This window comes from Sus scrofa, chromosome 2, assembly GCF_000003025.6.
Source record: "Sus scrofa isolate TJ Tabasco breed Duroc chromosome 2, Sscrofa11.1, whole genome shotgun sequence".
NCBI classification, from domain to species: domain Eukaryota; kingdom Metazoa; phylum Chordata; class Mammalia; order Artiodactyla; family Suidae; genus Sus; species Sus scrofa.
Window position 1 is genome coordinate 45,187,294 of NC_010444.4, and position 18,593 is coordinate 45,205,886.

At 38.2% G+C, this 18,593-nt stretch overlaps 1 protein-coding gene across 1 annotated transcript in view; it reads right to left on the reverse strand.

Annotated features, from left to right (window-relative positions):
* The window catches only part of SPON1 (spondin 1), a 331,696-nt gene that overhangs the window by 219,312 nt on the left and 93,791 nt on the right, over positions 1–18,593 (reverse strand). The window contains exon 3 of the mRNA XM_003122966.6: positions 12,382–12,515. Coding sequence (XP_003123014.4) covers positions 12,382–12,515 — 134 coding nt within the window. The remainder of the gene's footprint in view (positions 1–12,381; positions 12,516–18,593) is intronic.

Genomic DNA, 18,593 nt, shown 5'->3' on the forward strand with positions numbered 1-18,593 from the left:
CCATAAAAGACCCAGAATTGTTACAGCAATCCTGGGGGGTGGGGGGAAACAAGCCAACAACAAAACTAAAAACCAAAAACCAAAAAACAAGCAGGAGGCATGACTCTCCCAGAATTCAGACAATATCACAAAGCTACAGTAATCAAGACAGTGTGACACTGGTACAAAAACAGATATATAGACAAATGGAACAGAACAGAGAACCCAGAAATAAACCCAGACACCTATGGTCATTTAATCTTCAAGAAAGGAGGCAAGATTATAAAATGGGGAAAAGACAGTCTCTTCACTAAGTGGTGCTGGCAAAACTGGACAGCTGCATGTAAATCAATGAAACTAGAAAACACCCTCAGACAACGCACAAAAATAAACTCAAGATGGCTTAAAGACTTAAACATAAGACAGGACATCATAAAACTCCTAGAGAACATAGGCAAAACATTCTCTGATGTCAAAAGTACAAATTTTTTCTTAAGGCACTCTCCCAAAGCAACAGCAAAAATAAACCAATGGGACCTAATCAAACTTAAAACTTTTGCACAGCAATGGAATCCACTTAAAAAAAAAGACAACCTATGTAATGGTATAAAATAGTTGCAAATGATGTAAGTGACAAGGGCTTAATCTCTAAAATATACAAACAGGTGGCCAACAAGCACATGAAAAAATGCTCAACATCACTCATTATTAGAGAAATACAAATTGAAACTGCCTTGAGGCACCACTTCACGTCTGTCAGAATGGCTATCACTAACAAGTCATCAAATAACAAATGCTAAAGAGGATGTGGAGAAAAGGGAATAGTCCTGAACTGTTGGTGGGAATATAAATTGGTACAACCACTATGGAAAACAATATGGAGGTTCCTCAGAAAACTAAATAGAGAACTACCATATTATCCAGCAATCCCACTCCTGAACCGATATCCGAGCAAAACTTTCACTGAAAAAGATACATGCACCCCTATGTTCATGACAGCACAACTCACAATAGCCAAGACATGGAAACAACCTAAATATCCATTGACAGACAAGTAGATGAAGAACATGTAGGTATACATACACAGTGGAATACTACTCAGCCATAAAAAGCACAAAATAATGCCATTTGCAGCAACATGGATATAACTAGGGATTCCCATAATAAGTAAGTCAGAAAGAGAAAGACCAATACCATATGGTATCACTTAAATCTTGAATCTAATATATGACACAAATGAACCTATCTATAGAAAAAAACAAACTCATGGACATGGAGAGCAAACTTGTGGTTGCCAAGGGGGAGGGAGTGAGAGGGACTAGGAGTATGGGCTTAGTAGATGCAAACTATTGCATCTGGAATGGATAAGCAATGAGATCCTGTTGTATAGCACAAGGAACTACATCTAATCACTTGTGATGGAACATGATGGAGGATAATGTGAGAAAAAAATGTGTATATATATATATATATATATATATATATATATATATGCATGTATGTTTGGGTCACTTTGCTATACAGCAGAAATTGGTAGGACATTGTAAATCAACTATATTAAATTTTTTTTAAAAAAAGAATAAATAATTCTAAGATCTATATGGAAGCATAAAAGACCCAGAATTGCCAAAGCAATCCTGAGGAAAAAGAACAAAGCAGGGGGTGTAACCCTCCCAGACTTCAGACAATACTACAAAGCTGCAGTAATCAAAATAGCATGGTATTGGCACAAAAACAAGTATATGGATCAAGAGAACAGAATAGAGAGTCCAGAAATAAACCACACACTTATAGACAATTAATTTTTGACAAAGGAGACAAGAATATACAATGGGAAAAAGACAGTCTCTTCAGCAAGTGGTGTTGGGAAAGTTGGATAGCCACATGTAAATCAATGAAGTTAGAGCACACTCTCATGTTGTGTAGAAAAACAAACTGAAAATGGGTTAAAGTCTTAAAACAAGATACCATAAAACTCCTAGAAGACAACACAGGCAAAATATTCTCTGATATAAATCATACCACTGTTTTCTTTCTTTTCTTTTCTTTTTTTTTTTGTCTTTTTAGGGCCGCAATCATGGCACATGAAGGTTCCCAGTCTAGGGGTGGAATTGGAGCTGCAGCCACAGGCCTACACCACAGCCACAGCAATATCAGGTCTGAGCCACATCTGTGACCTATATATACCACAGCTCACGGCCAGATTCTTAAACCACTGAGCAAGGCCAGGGATCAAACCTGTGTCCCCATGGATGCCAGTCAGATTTGTTTCTGCTGAGCCTTGATGGGAACTCCTTTCTTTTTTGTCTTTTTAGGGCCATAACATACCATACCATTGTTTTCTTAGGTCAGTCTCCCAAGGCAATAGAAGTAAAAGCAAAAATAAACAAATAGGACCTAATCAAATTTACAAGCTTTTGTTCAGCAAAGGAAACCATAAACAAAGTGAAAAGACAATCTACAAACTGGGAAAAATTATTTGCAAATGATATTACAGACAAGGGCTTAATTTCTAAAATATACAAACAGCTCAAACAATTCAATAAGAAAAAACAAACAACACTGATAACTGACAAGGACCTACTGTACAGCACAGGAAACTACTCAGTATTGTGTAATAACCTACATGGGAAAAGAATCTGAAAAATATGTATATATAACTGATTCACTTTGCTATACACATGAAACAAACATAACGCTGTAATCAACTATTTTCCAATAAAATTAAACAACCCAATTGAAAAATGGTCAGAAGACCTAGACAGACTTTTCTCCGAAGAAGACATTCAGATTGCCAATAGGCACATGAAAAGATGCTCATCATTGCTAATTATTAGAGATGCAAATAAAAAATACAATGAGGGGAGTTCCCATCGTGGCGCAGTGGTTAACGAATCTGATTAGGAACCATGAGGTTGTGGGTTCGGTCCCTGCCCTTGCTCAGTGGGTTAAGGATCCAGCGTTGCCGTGTAGCTGTGGCTCTGGCATAGGCCGGTGGCTACAGCTCTGATTCGACCCCTAGCCTAGGAACCTCCATATGCCACGGGAGCGGCCCAAGAAATAGCAAAAAGACAAAAAAAAAAAAAAAAAAAAAAAGCGATGAGGTACTATTTCACACTGGTCAGAATGGCCATCATTAAAAAGTCTACAAATTATGAATGCTGGAAAGGGTGTGGAGAAAAGGGAACTCTCCTACACTGTTGATGGGAATGTAAATTGGTGCAGCCACTATGGAATATGGTGCAGAGTTTCCTCAAAAAACTAAAAATAAAGTTGCCATATTATCCAGGAATCCCACTCCTGAGCATAAATCCAGACAAAACTGTAATTTGTGAAGATATATGCTGTCCTATGGTCACAGCCACAGTATTTACAATAGCCAAGACTTAGGAACCACCTAAATGTCCACCTGCCGATGAATGGATAAAGAAGCTGTGGTACATACACATACACACACACACACAGAGGAACATTACTCAACCATTAAAAAGAATCCAATAATGCCATTTGCAGCAACATGGATGGACCTAGAGATTATCATGCTAAGTGAATTAAGTTAAACAGAGAAAAACAAATACCACATGATATCACTTACACAATCTAAAATATGACACAAATCAGCATATCTATGAGACAAAAACAGACTCACAGATACAGAGAACAGATTCGTGGTTGCCAAGGGGGAGAAGGGTCGGGGAGGGAAGGACTGGAAGATTAGTAGAGGCAAACTATAATATATAGAACGGCTAAAGAACAAGGTCCTACTATACAGCATGAGGAACTATATTCAATATCCTGTGATAAACCATAATGGAAAAGAATATGAAAAAGAATATGTATGGATAACTGAGTCACTTTGCTGTATGGCAGAAATTAACACAACATATCAACTCTACTTCAATAAAACTTGAAAAAAAAAGGATCATAAATAACTTCAATTCAGTTCAAGGAAGGTTTGGGGGGCCCTAAATGAGTTAAGAAAACATCTTTTGGATTTTAGAGCTTTTTGGATTTCACAAATGCAAATGAACCATACAGATGGACCTGATTTGTTTTGTGTTTCACCTCTAGACTGTGCCATCCTCAGAGATAGCCTCTGAGTCCCCAGTGTCTGCATACAGAAGGCACTCAATAAATGTTACCAAGAGAATGAACAGATAAAAATGGCTGAAGAAAGGTGTCATGGAGAGATTCCACAGAAGAGGCTGGTCAGGGACTCTGGAAAAGGACATGGTGAGACTTAATGCTCTGATCACAATTCCGGACTTTATGTAGAAGGTGATGGAGAGTTTGTTAGGTAGATGGTATGACTAAGCTGCATAAGAGGACAGCAATTCTCATACTAGAATGAGGCAGGATCAGAGGGCAGGGGTGAGCAGTAGGAGGTTCCTGCAATAATGAGGCAAGAAGGGTCTGTGGATAAGGCAGTGAATGTAAAGCAAGGGAGAGAAGGAAGAAACAGATCTGGCAACTAATGATGTTAGGGATGAGGGAGAAGCTGCAGTTGAACTTGACCCAGTGGCGCCCATCTGAGATGGTAGAATGCAGTATTAAGGTCACAGGCTCCAGAGCCCAGATGCTTCTGCTTAAATCCCAGCTCTGTCACTTACTCCATGACCTTGAGTAAGTTAGTTAACCTCTCTATGGAGTTCCCCTTGTGGCTCGGTGGAAACGAATCAGACTAGTATACACCAAGAGGCAGGTTCAATCCCTGGCCTCATTCAGTAGGCATTGCCGCGAGCTGTGGTATAGGTTGCAGATGCTGCTCAGATCTGGTGTTGCTGTGGCTGTGGTGTGGGCTGGCAAGTGTAGCTCTGATTCAACCCCTAGCCTGGAAACCTCCATATGCTGCAGGAACAGCCCTAAAAAGACAAAGACAAAAACAAACAAACAAACAAACAAAAAATACCTCTCTGTGCTTTAGCATCCTCTTTAGTATCTATTTCATAGGGTTTCTCTAAGGATTAAACAAGTATTTATAAAGTAGCTAGAGCAGGGTTTGGCTACAAGGCATTATTACTGCCTATAATCAATCATTGATTCATAAGGTCAATTTCCCAAATGGTTCACTGAGTGACTGTCTCCTCTGGAGTAAGGCAACCCACATCTCAGACCACCCCCAGGGAGTTACAAGTGGGTATCATAAATCTAGAAATAAATATATATTATATAGAAAGAGAGGCTCACTTCAAGGGACAGAACTTTTATCAGTTCCCTTTGCTGGATCTGAAAACATCTATCCTATTCACAGAGGATCTTTTTCTTTTAATCAGTCATCACTTTGCTGTAACAGTTTTGCAGCCCTGTAGCATGCCAGGGAAACTTTAAGTGCCGGGTCATTCATTTGTAAGGAGAAGGCTACAAGGAGGGCTGCCTGGAAAACCTGTAATTTAGAAATGTTCAAATCTTTGCATTCAAGTGGAAAGCAGAAATGGTGTCAGGTTTGTGCTCAAAGGAAAGTCATAATTGCTGTGTGCTTCCCTTTCCTGTCCTCCCGGGCCAAGGAACAAAACCAGTGGAGTGGGCTTCAGAGCTGTTTTCTACAGACATTCAGCAGACTCTGCAGCTTACACACTGGGGTACCTTCTCCCAGGAAAATTACCTAAACATGGCAACACAAATGCCCATTTTTGCAGGTAAGGGCTCTGCAACAAAGTTAGTACCTGCTTGCTCACTTTTCCTGAATTTGCTGCCAGACTTAAGCATACTTAGGAACTTTTTAACAACCATCCTTCCAGCATATCAGTCCACAGTTTAAGACCCAGCAGTGGCTCCCTTTTTCCTCCGGAGTCAAGTTCAACCTCTTCATTTTCACATTGGAGAAACTCCATGATTTAGCAATGGATTTTGCCCCCCAAAGACCTTCTAACCTCACCAAGTCTGTCTGGTGACTCTCCCAGGGCTGCCCTATTTATTCTCACCTTCAAGTTCTCACTTCAGTTTTCACTTTCCACTCCCTTCACCTGGAGTAAACTCTGCCCGTCTGTCAACTTATACAAATCCTACTACTGACTTCAAGATATAACTAACATTTCTAAATTCTGGTGCTCCCATTATTACATTAGTCATTTATTTACTTTCTGACTAACCATGTTTAATTTGTCCCCAGTTCATGTCTGTCTTGGATTTGCTAAATTTGGCACACATTATTTTATTTTTATTTTTTTGCTTTTTAGGGCCAGACCCACGGCATGTGGAAGTTCCCAGGCTAGGGTCTGAACTGGAGCTGCAGCTGCTGGCCTACACCATAGCCACAGCAGCGTGGGATCCGAGCCACGTCTGTGACCTACACAACAGTTCACAGCAATGTCAGATCCTTAACCCACTAAGCGAGGCCAGGGATCGAACCCTCATCCTCATGGTTCCTAGTCAGGTTCATTAACCACTGAGCCATGAAGGGAATTCCTGGCACACATATTTTAATTTACACCACAACTAAACTTCATGAAAGTGTCTTAAAAGTTAGGATCCTTGTGTATACTCTTAGCCTTCGCAGTGCTGGTCTACTCTGAGCACACAGTAGGTACTCGTGGAATACTGGTCGGCTGGTTGGTTTCCCCAATATCACCTTCCACATGAAAAAGAAGGAAATTTCCTCAGCCAGATAAAGGGTGTTTCTCAAATTGATTCAAGTCATCAATTTTAAATCCATACTTCTTTTTAGACTTAAAAGTGAGCTACAATAGTATTCCCATTAAAACCAGGAAGAAGCTTGGATGCTACTATTTAATATTGTACTAGAGGTGATAGATAATAAACTAAAACAGGAAAAAGAAGCAAAAGTATATTTATTCATTATTTCCAAAAGAATGAAAAAATAAGAGAACTATCAAGAGAGTTCAGCAGTGTCTAAGCTCAAACTCGAGGTTCAAGAATCAATAGGTTTCCTAAATGCAAATCAATGATTAGAAAGTTTAAAAGGAAAAAAAGAGCCCATTCACAAAAGCAATAAAATTATAAAATACCTGTGAGGAAAAAAAGCTGCACAAGAATGTGCAATCTCAACGAAGAAAAATTACATTACTTTCCTGAAGACGACAAAAGATGTGACCAGGAGATATTCTATATTTCTTTCTTTTTCTTTTTCTTTTTTTTTTTTTTGTCTTTTTGGGGCCACCCCTGCAGCACATGGAGGTTCCCAGACTAGGGGTCCAATCGGAGCTGTAGCTGCCAGCCTACACCACAGCCACAGCAATGCAAGATTCAAGCCATGTCTGCAACCTACACCACAGCTCATGGCAACGCCAGATCCTTAACCCATGGAGCGAGGCCAGGGATCGAACCTGCATCCTCATGGATGCTAGTTGGGTTCGTTAACTGCTGAGTCATAATGGGAACTCCAGATATTCTATATTTCTAACTGGAAAAATGTACTGTAGGGATGCTACAATTTGAAAACATAAGGGTTTGTAACACCATCCAAAATCCTAATATAAGTTTTTCATTGAACACAGCAAACTTTTTCTGTGATTTGTCTGGAAATATGAATCTGCTTGAATGACCGTAAACATTTGGAACCAGAAGATTAATGAGCGGTGACTTGCTATCAAAACATAAAAGAAAATTATGCTATAAAATGGTATGGGTTTTGTGCAGGAATAGATAAAAAGATTCACAGAAAAGAACATATCTATATAAAAATTTTATTTGATAAAGTAGCATTTCATACAACTGGGAAAAGGACAAGCTCTTTGATAAATGGATGTGGAACAACTAGCCATTTTGATAAAAACAGGTAGATTTTGATTTCCCATCTGTTCTGGACAGCTTTGGTCTGCCCCTCCAGCTCCCTCCTCCATCTTTCCATCTTTGAGGGAAAGGAGAGCCTGGGTGGACTCAATGGGCTTCGCTGTCCTCATGGTTGGAGTCAAGGTCAAAAGGGTGAACTGACAGGGAATCAAGGTGGGGTCACTGAGGGGTCACCTCAGGCTAGTAGCTTCCCTTAACTAAAGGTCTCAGTTCTGGGAGATGGTGGTCTTCTCTTCCCTGTCCTCTGTACCCTCCCAGTGCCCCTTCAGGCAGGGATGTTAAAGGCTTCTCTCATTGTTATTTTGGTAACACGTTGTTGTTGCTGTTGTTTTTCCACTTTTTGGGGCCACACTCATGGCATATGGAGGTTCCCAGGCTAGGGGTCGAATCAGGATCCAAGCCACGTCTGTGACCTATACCACAGCTCACAGCAACACTGGATCCTTAACCCACTGAGCAAGACCAGGGATAGAACCTACAACCTAGTTGGATTCGTTTCCTAATTTTTTTTTTTTTTTGGCTGTACCATTGTAAATAATCCCCTAATTAAACTGACCCTTTGGCACCTCATATTGAGCATACCATCTATTTTCTGTTGAGGCTTATTGATACCATATTGTTCAAAAAATTAAATTCCAGGAAGATTAAAGGCCTAAATTTGTTTTTAAATCTATAAGAATATTAACGATATGGAAATATATTTATAACCTTGGGTTGAGGAAGTTTATTTTTAGATAAGATACAAATGAAAATTCATAAGAGAAAGTATGGATATGTTTGATTAAAATCAAAATTTCAAATTCTGGATGATTAGATACTCATAAGCAAGTTAAAAGAAAGGTAGAAAGAAGTACTTGAAATTTATAATAAAGTATTACTATCTGCACTATGTAAGGATGAACTTTAAACATAAAATATATCAAGTATATAAACATATATTTACATATGTTTATAAAATACATAATATAAGTGTATTTTATACATATAATATACAATATAAATATATTTTACATATAAATATATGGAAATATATAAACATCAATTTTTAAAAAGAAATATTATTAGAAAAATGCACAAGAATATGAATGGGCCATTTATAAAAGGAAACTGAAATGGAATATATATTTGAGAAAATTCTTTTTTTTTTTTTTTTTGTCTTTTAGGGCCTCACCCACAGCATATGGAGGTTCCCAAGCTAGGGGGCAAATCGGAGCTATAGCTGCTGGCCTACACCACAGCCATAGCAACGCTGGATACTTAACACACTGAGCGAGGCCAGGGATCAAACCAGCAACCTCATGGTTCCTAGTCAGATTCATTTCCACTGCACCACAATGGGAACTCCATATATTTTAGAAGATTCTTAATATTACCAGTAATCAGGAAAATATAAATTACCACGAGATACCGTTATTAACTATCAGATTGGCAGAACTTTAAAGAATGATAAACATCAAGAATTGTTGAGCAAGTAAGGAAACAGGCTCTCTTGTTCACAGTCAGGGAGAGTGTTTAGGTTGGCAAGGTTTTTGGAGGAGGATCTGGCAGTGTCTATTAAAATTATAAATGTGCATCCTTTATGATCCCACTTCTTGGCAGTTATCAGGGATAAAAACTTGCATATTTGCTCAAAGAGGCATGTATAAAGATGTTTATCATAGCATTACTTATAATAGCAAAAAAGTGGAAACAATCTAAATGTCCACCAACTGTGGAATAACTAAGCCATTAGCATAGTAGATTCAATGCAATGTTTTTAAAGAACCATAGATCCATATGTTCTGACTGGAAATATCTCTTAATACATTTTATTTAGGGAAAACTAAGTCAAGTCAGTACATCATGTAGACCATGAAACCATTTGTGTAAAGTGTACTTATATGTTTACTTATATACATATAAACGCACAGATAAAAGTCTAATGAATAGACACCAAATGAATATGCATTGCTACTTTTGGATAGAAGACTCTGAGGTTTATTGGAAGAAATGTCAGGGATTTTTCACTTTTTCTATATTTTGTATTTTACTATTTTCTCTATTTTTGAAATTTCATAATAGGAACATATTTACATTTTACCTATAAAATGATTTCCTTAGTGGATAGTTGTAGTTTATATTTAATTCCTTCAGAAAAAGACAAAAGAAAGGAAGAACATGGAGCTTTAGAGTTAAATCGATATGACATCAAGAAACTTGCCTAATTCACTGGGACCTGTCTTCTCTTGCATAAAAGAGGAAAGTTTGCCGTGAAGATTAAATCAGATAAAGCCAGCTAGATGTGCAGCTGTGTTCCTGGATGATAGAAAATACTGGTTGATTCTTTCTCTTCCATTTAGCCTGTGAGAACCTTGAGGGGCAAGATCTTAACCTCGGTTGCCTATATATCCTGGACTCCTGGGCAAATAGCAGCTCAGTTACATTTGCTGAAAGAATGAGTGACTGAACAAGCCACATTTGCTCATTGTTAATGGTTAAACATATGTTCACATATGTTCATTGTTAATAGGTAAACAAGAGCTGCCTTTCTGGCTTCCACCAGCAAGATCAAATGCTTCTGGTTTGTGGGAACAATAAATCAAAGAAAACCAGAGATCTATGCCAGAGGGATAAGGGTTTTTAGAGCAGGAAGACACATCACGGAGATCTGATGCAGGAGAGCTCCAGGCTCTGCAGAGTGATAGGGCTGCCATAGACAGGCGTGTGGGTACTGGAAAGCCAAACTGAGAACTCAGTCTCCAGGCTGAGAAACTGAATATACCAATGGACTGTGGCCAGGTTGTATATGACAATAACAACAGAACTCTGATCCCCAACCTCTGCAGTAAATGGCCTGGGAAGCCAAATCATAATCTCTGTAGCCATCATCCCAGGATGGTTAGGACCTGGTCAAGGAGGCCAGCTCTTTAATTCTTGCCCCCACTGTCTCCTCTGTTCCCAAATCAGGACCAATCAGAGAAAGTCAAATATGCTCTCCAAACCAATCACAGTAGATGTTCCATTTCTAGTTAGCCCACTTTCGTTTTTCCCGGGGCCAACAACCTCCAATCAGAATGTACCTGCAATCCTCCCCCTTTTTCCCCCCGCTATAAAGCTTTCCTACTCCTCTGCCTGTCTTTAAGTCTCTGCCAAATATTAGTGATGGCAGTTGACATCCTTGCTATATAGCAAGCTCTGAATAAAGAGCATGTTTTAGTGATCTTCATTTATTTCTACAAGGTCTTCTCCCACATTGCAATGAGATACTACTTTCATGTTATATATTGGAATTTTTATATAAGGTCTCATTTTTTAAAATTCTATTTTTTTTAAAGTAACACCAGAAGCCAAACTTCTCATGGAATCTGAGGAAGGATGCTCAGCTTGCATTAAACTAAGAAAAAAAAAATGATGTCCAGATTGATGGCAGCAAAGAGAAGCCAGGCAAAGACAAGGCTGAGTCTGGACAATGGACAGAGGCTTCCAGAGATCTCTACAGGCTTTTTTTCCCTGTAAGTTAAACCCAGCTGGGTCCAGAAGCTGCAGGACTGGAGAACATAGGTGGAGTTTCTCCTTATCAGCCTCTCCTCAGGGCAGAGAGGTAGTTAACCACAGCTATAGGTCTGTTGAAATGTCCACCTGCCAGAGATTCAGACAAATGAATGAAATACATAAACAAAATCTTCAGGGATTTAAAGAAGTGGAAGGTGGTTGGGAAGTTTCCTAGACCTTACCTCTAGGAAAAACAGCTTCTTGGATGCTGGCATTGGTTCTGCCTATCTACCCATGTACGTCTGCTTGTCTAAAATCCTAAAATTCCTAGCATCAGTTCATATAGCCTTTAAATGTGTTAAAATAGATACATTTTTTCAAACTGCTGAATGTTAATAGATGTCTCAGCAAAAAGAAAAAAAAAGGCGCTTTGAAGTCAGGTTTGGGAAATGCTGGGTGAAATCAAGTTAAACAGATTTCATTTTGGCAGGACTTTGCAAAGTCTTCAATATGCTAATATATGTTGTGAATCTGCAAGAAAGGGATACAGTATACAGCATTTGCCAAACTTATTTAACCACAGAAACTGATTTCCTACCCACCTATTTACATCTTCCTTAACATCATTCTAAGACATACAACTTTGGAAACACAGTTTTGAGACAATGCTACCTTTCAGAGGAAAACCACTAGCTGGCTCATACCCCTTATCATCTGTTGTAACTCACCAAAAAAGAAGATCAAAAGGCCTTATAGTAATTGATAAAAGAGGGCAATTTTGATGGAAGGAGGAGGAAGATAGGATTCTAAAAAGCAGAGCCTGTGGTCAAGAGTCTCAGGTCAGCCTAGCACAGTTTAAGGATACTGGGTTTCAAATTCAAGATGCAGGAAGCCAAAAATTATCCTCATTTGGGTCATCATTTTTTTAACCAGCTATAGGATCATTATCTAGGAAAATAGTGACCAGCCGATGAAAGGAAATAGAGATTCAGGTGATAAATCCTTTTTTATATCCCATTACCAAAGAGGGGCCATAGTCCCATTTTAGACTCGCCATAACTGAAGGCAGAGAGATGATACAACTTGTCTGACGCCCAAGGAAAGCCACGTCCTTTTGCAAGCACACCAGAGACTTCAAAAGACCACAGGGAAGGAGAGCGTAGTGTTAGCACGTTCACTTACTTTAGAATCACACAGCCTGTTCCTGCAGGTGGCGCTATCCAGAACACCTGGATCCGCGTCCTCCTCCGTGGGGTGCTTTCCGTGACCGCAACTGGACAATTACTCATAAACTGTGTTTCTTCTTCATCTATGATCTACGGAAAACCAGCGGAAAATGAACACATTAAAATGCAATGCCACTTTGGGAAGTTTCCGTGTCGACACTTTCTTAATTTTATTTTTAAATCTGTCATTTTGTCTTAGTGGCTCTATATCCCCAGACACCAGAGGCGTGCCTGGCATTGAGTCCCACGCAAAGCTTGTGGAATTAACATAAGGGCAAGTGTTTGGCCCACCTTCTCTGCTCTCTGGAACCAGGATCTCATGTCAGCACTTTGAGGAAGAGGCCACTAGGTGATGATCTTGCTCATGTCAGGACAACCTGTGTCCCACTTCAGGGCAGAAGGAGGATGGGGAGGGATAATCCAAAGCAAACACTATATATCTAGATGTTGGGATTCAATTTTTTCACTCGAATTTAGAATGTTAAAAGAAAATCTCCCTTTGAAAGAAGCATACCAAAGTACATAAAATCACTTAGCTTTATAGTACTCTTTATTAGTCCTTTCTAATTTGTGCCTTATTTTGGTGTTTGTTTTCCCAAGTTAACCCAAGTTTCCCTATGACACTGCAGGAAAGCTTAGCCATTCCCATTCCTGTTTTCAGCATTTCCCCTGTTTGCTTCTGGGTCTGGTGCCAGGACTTGCCTATCCCTCTTGTAGAACCACAGACTCTTAGACCTAAAAGAACCTTTGGGCAGAAATCATCTCCATCCAATGGTCTTAAGTGCCAGCTCTGACTGACTGGTAGTAGCTGTGTCATGAGTAGTGTTAATAATACTAATAGATGACACTTATTGAGTGTTTAGTATAGGCTCGGTACTTAGCTAAGTGCTTGGTCTGTATTACTCACTTGATTTTCAAATAAAACTTAATGAAATCATTATACTCATATTGCATTTATTTTAGACTATGATGGAAGTTAATATGAAAAGGGAATGTGTATGTATATATGATATATATATATATATGACTGGGACACTTTGCTGTACAGAAGAAACTGACACATTGTAAATCAACTCTACTTTGATAAAAATTTTTTTAAATTAAAAAATAAATATAAAAAATAAAATAAAATAAAAATAGGTCTCCACAGACTGATGAAAACTGATCATCAGATTGCAAAGTTAAGCCTAGTCACTTAAAAGCATCAGGCCCCTCTGCCATCCTGGCCCTTGCTACATCTGGCTCTGTGTGTGGCTGTGGGAGGCGGGGAATCAGGTGGGTTGGACTTGAGGTCCTCCTGTGGCCAGCCATTTGGAATGCCTTAAGAATTGTCAACACCTTCCCCCTCCTGGCTCTCCTCAACTATTCCATCCTACCTTAAAAAAAGAGTATATATGAATGAGGATCCACTCTGTGTATCCATCTAAGCAGGCAGACACAGAATTACTTTTTTAAAAACACTTATCTTGGGAAAAATTCTTCAAAAAAATGCTAATATATGCACCTAAACAGAATTTCAAAATACAAGAGGCAAAACTGATAGAAATGCAAGGATAAATAGACAAATCCACAATTACACTCAGCTCACAATTCCTCTCTCACCAATTGATAAAGCAGGTAAATAGGAAATCAGTGAGGACAGAATGAACCTGAACAACACTGATGGACATTTATAGAACGTTCCACTCAACAACAATAGAAAATACAAGGTTTTCAATTGCACGTGGAACATTCACCAAGTTAGCTTATTATATTTGGGGCCATAAGAGAAATCTTAATACATTTAGAAGACTGGAATCATATAAAGAACATTTTCTCAGGAGTTCCTGTTGTGGCTCAGCGGTAATGAGACCAACTAGTATCCAAGAGGATGTAGGTTTGATCCTTGGCTTTGCTCAGTGGGTTAAGGATCCAGCATTGCCATGAGCTGTGGTGTGGGTCACAGATGTGTTTCGGTCCCATGTTGCTGTGGCTGTGGTGTAGGCTGGCAGCTGTAGCTCTGATACCTCCTAGCCAGGGAACTTCCATATGCCATAGGTGTGGGCCTAAAAAGGGGGAAAAAAAAAAGAGAGAGAGATTTTTCTCTCTACAACAAAATCAATTCAGAAATCAAGCAGAAAGATATCTGGGAAATCTCCATACAATGGACTACTACTCAAGAATAAAAAGAAATGAGCCACTCACGCAATGCATTCAAACAGATGACTCAAGAGTGCTACGCGAAGTGAAAAACGCCAGTCAAAAGTCTATATGTTGGATGTTTTCATTTATACGACCTTCTAGAACTGGCAAAACTATAATGACAAGCACAACAGTAGCTGGGATGCAGGAAGCTGATTAACTGCAAAGGTGGATGAGGGAACATTCTAGAGCGATGGAAATACCCTATAGTTTTAATTGTGGTAGTGGCTACACAAAGCTACATGCTTGTCAAACTCATTGAACTTTACACTTAAAATAGCTTAAAAATCACGCAAAAATCCTGTTTTCAGTTTCTCTTTTTGCCTAAGAGAGAAAGTAAAAAATTAAGTCACATCATATAGTTTCATCACTGGACAAGGCAAAGACAATGTTTCATTTATATTCTTTATACTTCTCTCATTTCCCTCCTCTATCCAGCACTCACTCCTAAGCTTTTAATATATACCCTTCTGACTATATGTATAATATATATACATATACATGATTTTCTTGAAGTTACCTAGAATTATTTTGTATAATGTTTATTTTATATAAAATATATAATGTATTAATGTTTCTTTGCACTTAATGTTATGATTTTTGAGCTATGTCAGTGTTACTCTATGTGAATGTAATTCACTCCTGACTGATGCCTAGTACTCCACTGCATACATAGACCACATCTTACTCATCCATCCTCCCAGTGAGAGGCACTTAGCTGACTTCCAGCTCTTTGCCCCCACAAAAACTACTGTAATGCAAATTCTCATGCCGCTCTGCTTGGGATTCTACATCACAGTTTCTCAGCAATATAAACCACGTCATAGGATTGATTGGTTGTTGGGTTGCGGGTTTCATCATATCAATTTCACTAAGTACTGCCAGGTTGTTCTGTGGAATGGCAGTCTCTACTTTTATTCCGTAAGCTATATACAAGTGTTCCCATTTCCCCAAATCCTTGTACCTGTGATAACTAGACTTTCTAATTGTTTCTAATCCAGTGGATATAAAGTAGTATCTTGTTTTCATTTAATACCAGCAAATTTGAACCTCTCTTCATAAATTTATCAGGTTTCTCTTGTGAACTGCCTACTCAGAATCTTTACTGGGGGGTTTTTCTTTTTTTGTGGGACTTTCTAGACATGATTGCTCATCATTTTTAAATATCTTTCTGTCATCCATATGTTCATCTTATCTTTGGAATTCTTTAATAATGTTCATTTAGTCAAATTTATCAATTTCTCTTCTTTGGTTTGTGTTTTGTTCTTGCCTAAAAAACTGAGATTACAAAGATACTCGCTAATATTTTCTTCCATTAGCTTTATAATTTTATTTTCACTTTCAGTTCTTCAATTCATTAAGACTTTATTTTTAAATATGATGGAGTAGGGATCCAACTCCATTTTCTCCATACTGGGAGCTAATTTTTTAAGTAGTAAACAATTTTTTAGAGCAGTTTTAGCTTCACAGCAAAACTAAGCATGAGTACAGGGAGTTCCCACATACTCTCTGTTCCCACACATGCACAACCCTCCCCATTATCAACATCAGGTATCAGAGCAGTACATTTGTTATAACTGATAAAACTATGTAAACCTATGTTGACACATCATCACCCAAAGTCCATAATTAACAATAGGGTTCACTCTTGGTATTAAATATTCTATGAGTTCTGACATATATAATAATATTATGTATCTACAGTAGTAGTAGTGTATTGAACAGTTTCACTGCTTTAAAAATTTTCTACGTTGCCTATTTATACCTCCTTCCTCTCAAACCTCTGGCAGTCATTTATTTTTTGTTGTAACTGCTCATTAGTTCCAGGAGGTTTTTAGACAATTCTTTAAGATTTTCCTATGTAGACAATAATGTCATCTGAAAGAAAAAAAAAGTCAGCTTTATTTCTTCTTTTTCAATCTATATACCTTTTCATTTCCTTTTCTTGTCTTGTTGCATTAGTTAGGACATCCAGTATTATTTCGAAAAGCAGTGGTGAGATGAGACATTCTTGCCTCATTCTTGATCTTTGCAGCAAAGATTCAAGTTTCTTACCAGTAATTATGATGTGAGGTGTAGGTTTTTTGTATGTTCTCTATTTATCTCTATTCATTGTTTGCTGAGGTTTTTATCATGAATGGGTGTTGAATTTTGTCAAATGCTTTTTCTGCATCTATTAATATGATCATGTGATTTTTCTTCTTTCACCTATTGATGTGATAGATTACATTAATTGATGTTCAAATGTCGAACTGGCCTTGAATGACTGGGATAAATTCCACTTGGTTATAGCATCTATTCTCTTCATACATTGTTGAATTTGACTTATTGATGTTTTATTAAGGAATTTTGCATCTATGTTCATGAGAGGTATGGGTTTGCAGCTTTCCTTTTTGGAAATATCTTTGTCTGCTTTTGGTATTAGGGTGATGCTGCCTCATAGAATGAGTTAGGGAGTTGAGAATTGGTATACTTTCTTCCTTAAATGTTTGGTAGAGTTCACTAGTGAATCCATTTGGGTCTGGTGCTTTCTGTTTTGGAAGGATTTTAATTATTGATTCAATTTCTTTTTAGATACAGTCCTATTCATATTGTCTATTCCTTATTGTGTGAGATTTGGCAGATTACATCTATCAAGAAATTGGTCCATTTCATCTAGGTTATCAAATTTGTGAGCATAGAGTTGTTCCTAATACTCCTTTATTATTTCTTTAGTATCCTTGGGACCTGTAGTGATGTCCCATCTTTCATATCTAATAGTAGTAATTTGTGTCTTCTTTTTCTTTTTTTTTTTTTTTTTTTTGGTCTTTTGTCTTTTTTTTGTTGTTGTTATTGTTGCTATTTCTTGGGCCGCTCCCGCGGCATATGGAGGTTCCCAGGCTAGGGGTCGAATTGGAGCTGCAGCCACCGGCCTACGCCAGAGCCACAGCAACGCGGGATCCGAGCCGCGTCTGCAACCTACACCACAGCTCACGGCAACGCTGGATCGTTAACCCACTGAGCAAGGGCAGGGACCGAACCCGCAACCTCATGGTTCCTAGTCGGATTCGTTAACCACTGCGCCACGACGGGAACTCCTTTTTTTTTTTTTTGGAGTGTCTTCTTTTTCTTAGTTACCCTGGCTAAGGGCATATCAATCTTACTGATCTTTTCAAAAAACCAGTTTAGTTTTATTGATTGAAAGGAAGAGAAATCAATATAGAAAATCAATAAAGCTAAACTGGTTTTTTTGAAAAGATCAAATTGATACATTGAATTTTCATTTTCATTTAGTTCCAAGTATTTTAGAATTTCTTTTGAAATTCCTTCTTTGACCCATGTGTTGCTTAGAAATGTCTTGTTTAACCTCCAAATATTTGGGGATTTTCCAGCTATCTTTCTGTTATTAATTGTTAGTTTAATTCCATTGTGTTTGAGGGCAGATATTATATGATTTCTATCCTTTTAAAATTTTTAAGGTGTGTTTTATGACCCAAAATGTGATCTGTCTTGTTGAATACTGCATGTGAGCCTGAGAAGAATGTGTAATCCGTTGTTGTTGAATGAAATAGTCTATAGACGTCAATTAGATCCAATTGATTGATGGTGCTGTTGAGTTGAACTATGTCCTTACTGATTTTCTGCCTGCTAAATCTGTCCATTTCTGATGGAGGGATATTTAAGTCTACAACTATGACAGTGGATTCATCTATTTCTCCTTGTAGTTCTATCAGTTTTCAGCTCACATACTTTGACACTGTCATTAGGCACATACATATCAAGGATTATTACATCTTCTTGGAGCACTGACCCCTTTATCATTATGTAATGCCCCTCTTTATTCCTGAAACTTTCTTCGCTCTAAATTCTGCTCTGTCTGAAATTAATATAGCTATTCCTGCTTTCTTTCAATTGGTGTTAGCATTATATATCTTTCTCATCATTCTTTTAATCTATATGTGTCTCTATATTTAAAGTGAGTTTCTTGTAAACAACATATAAGGGTCT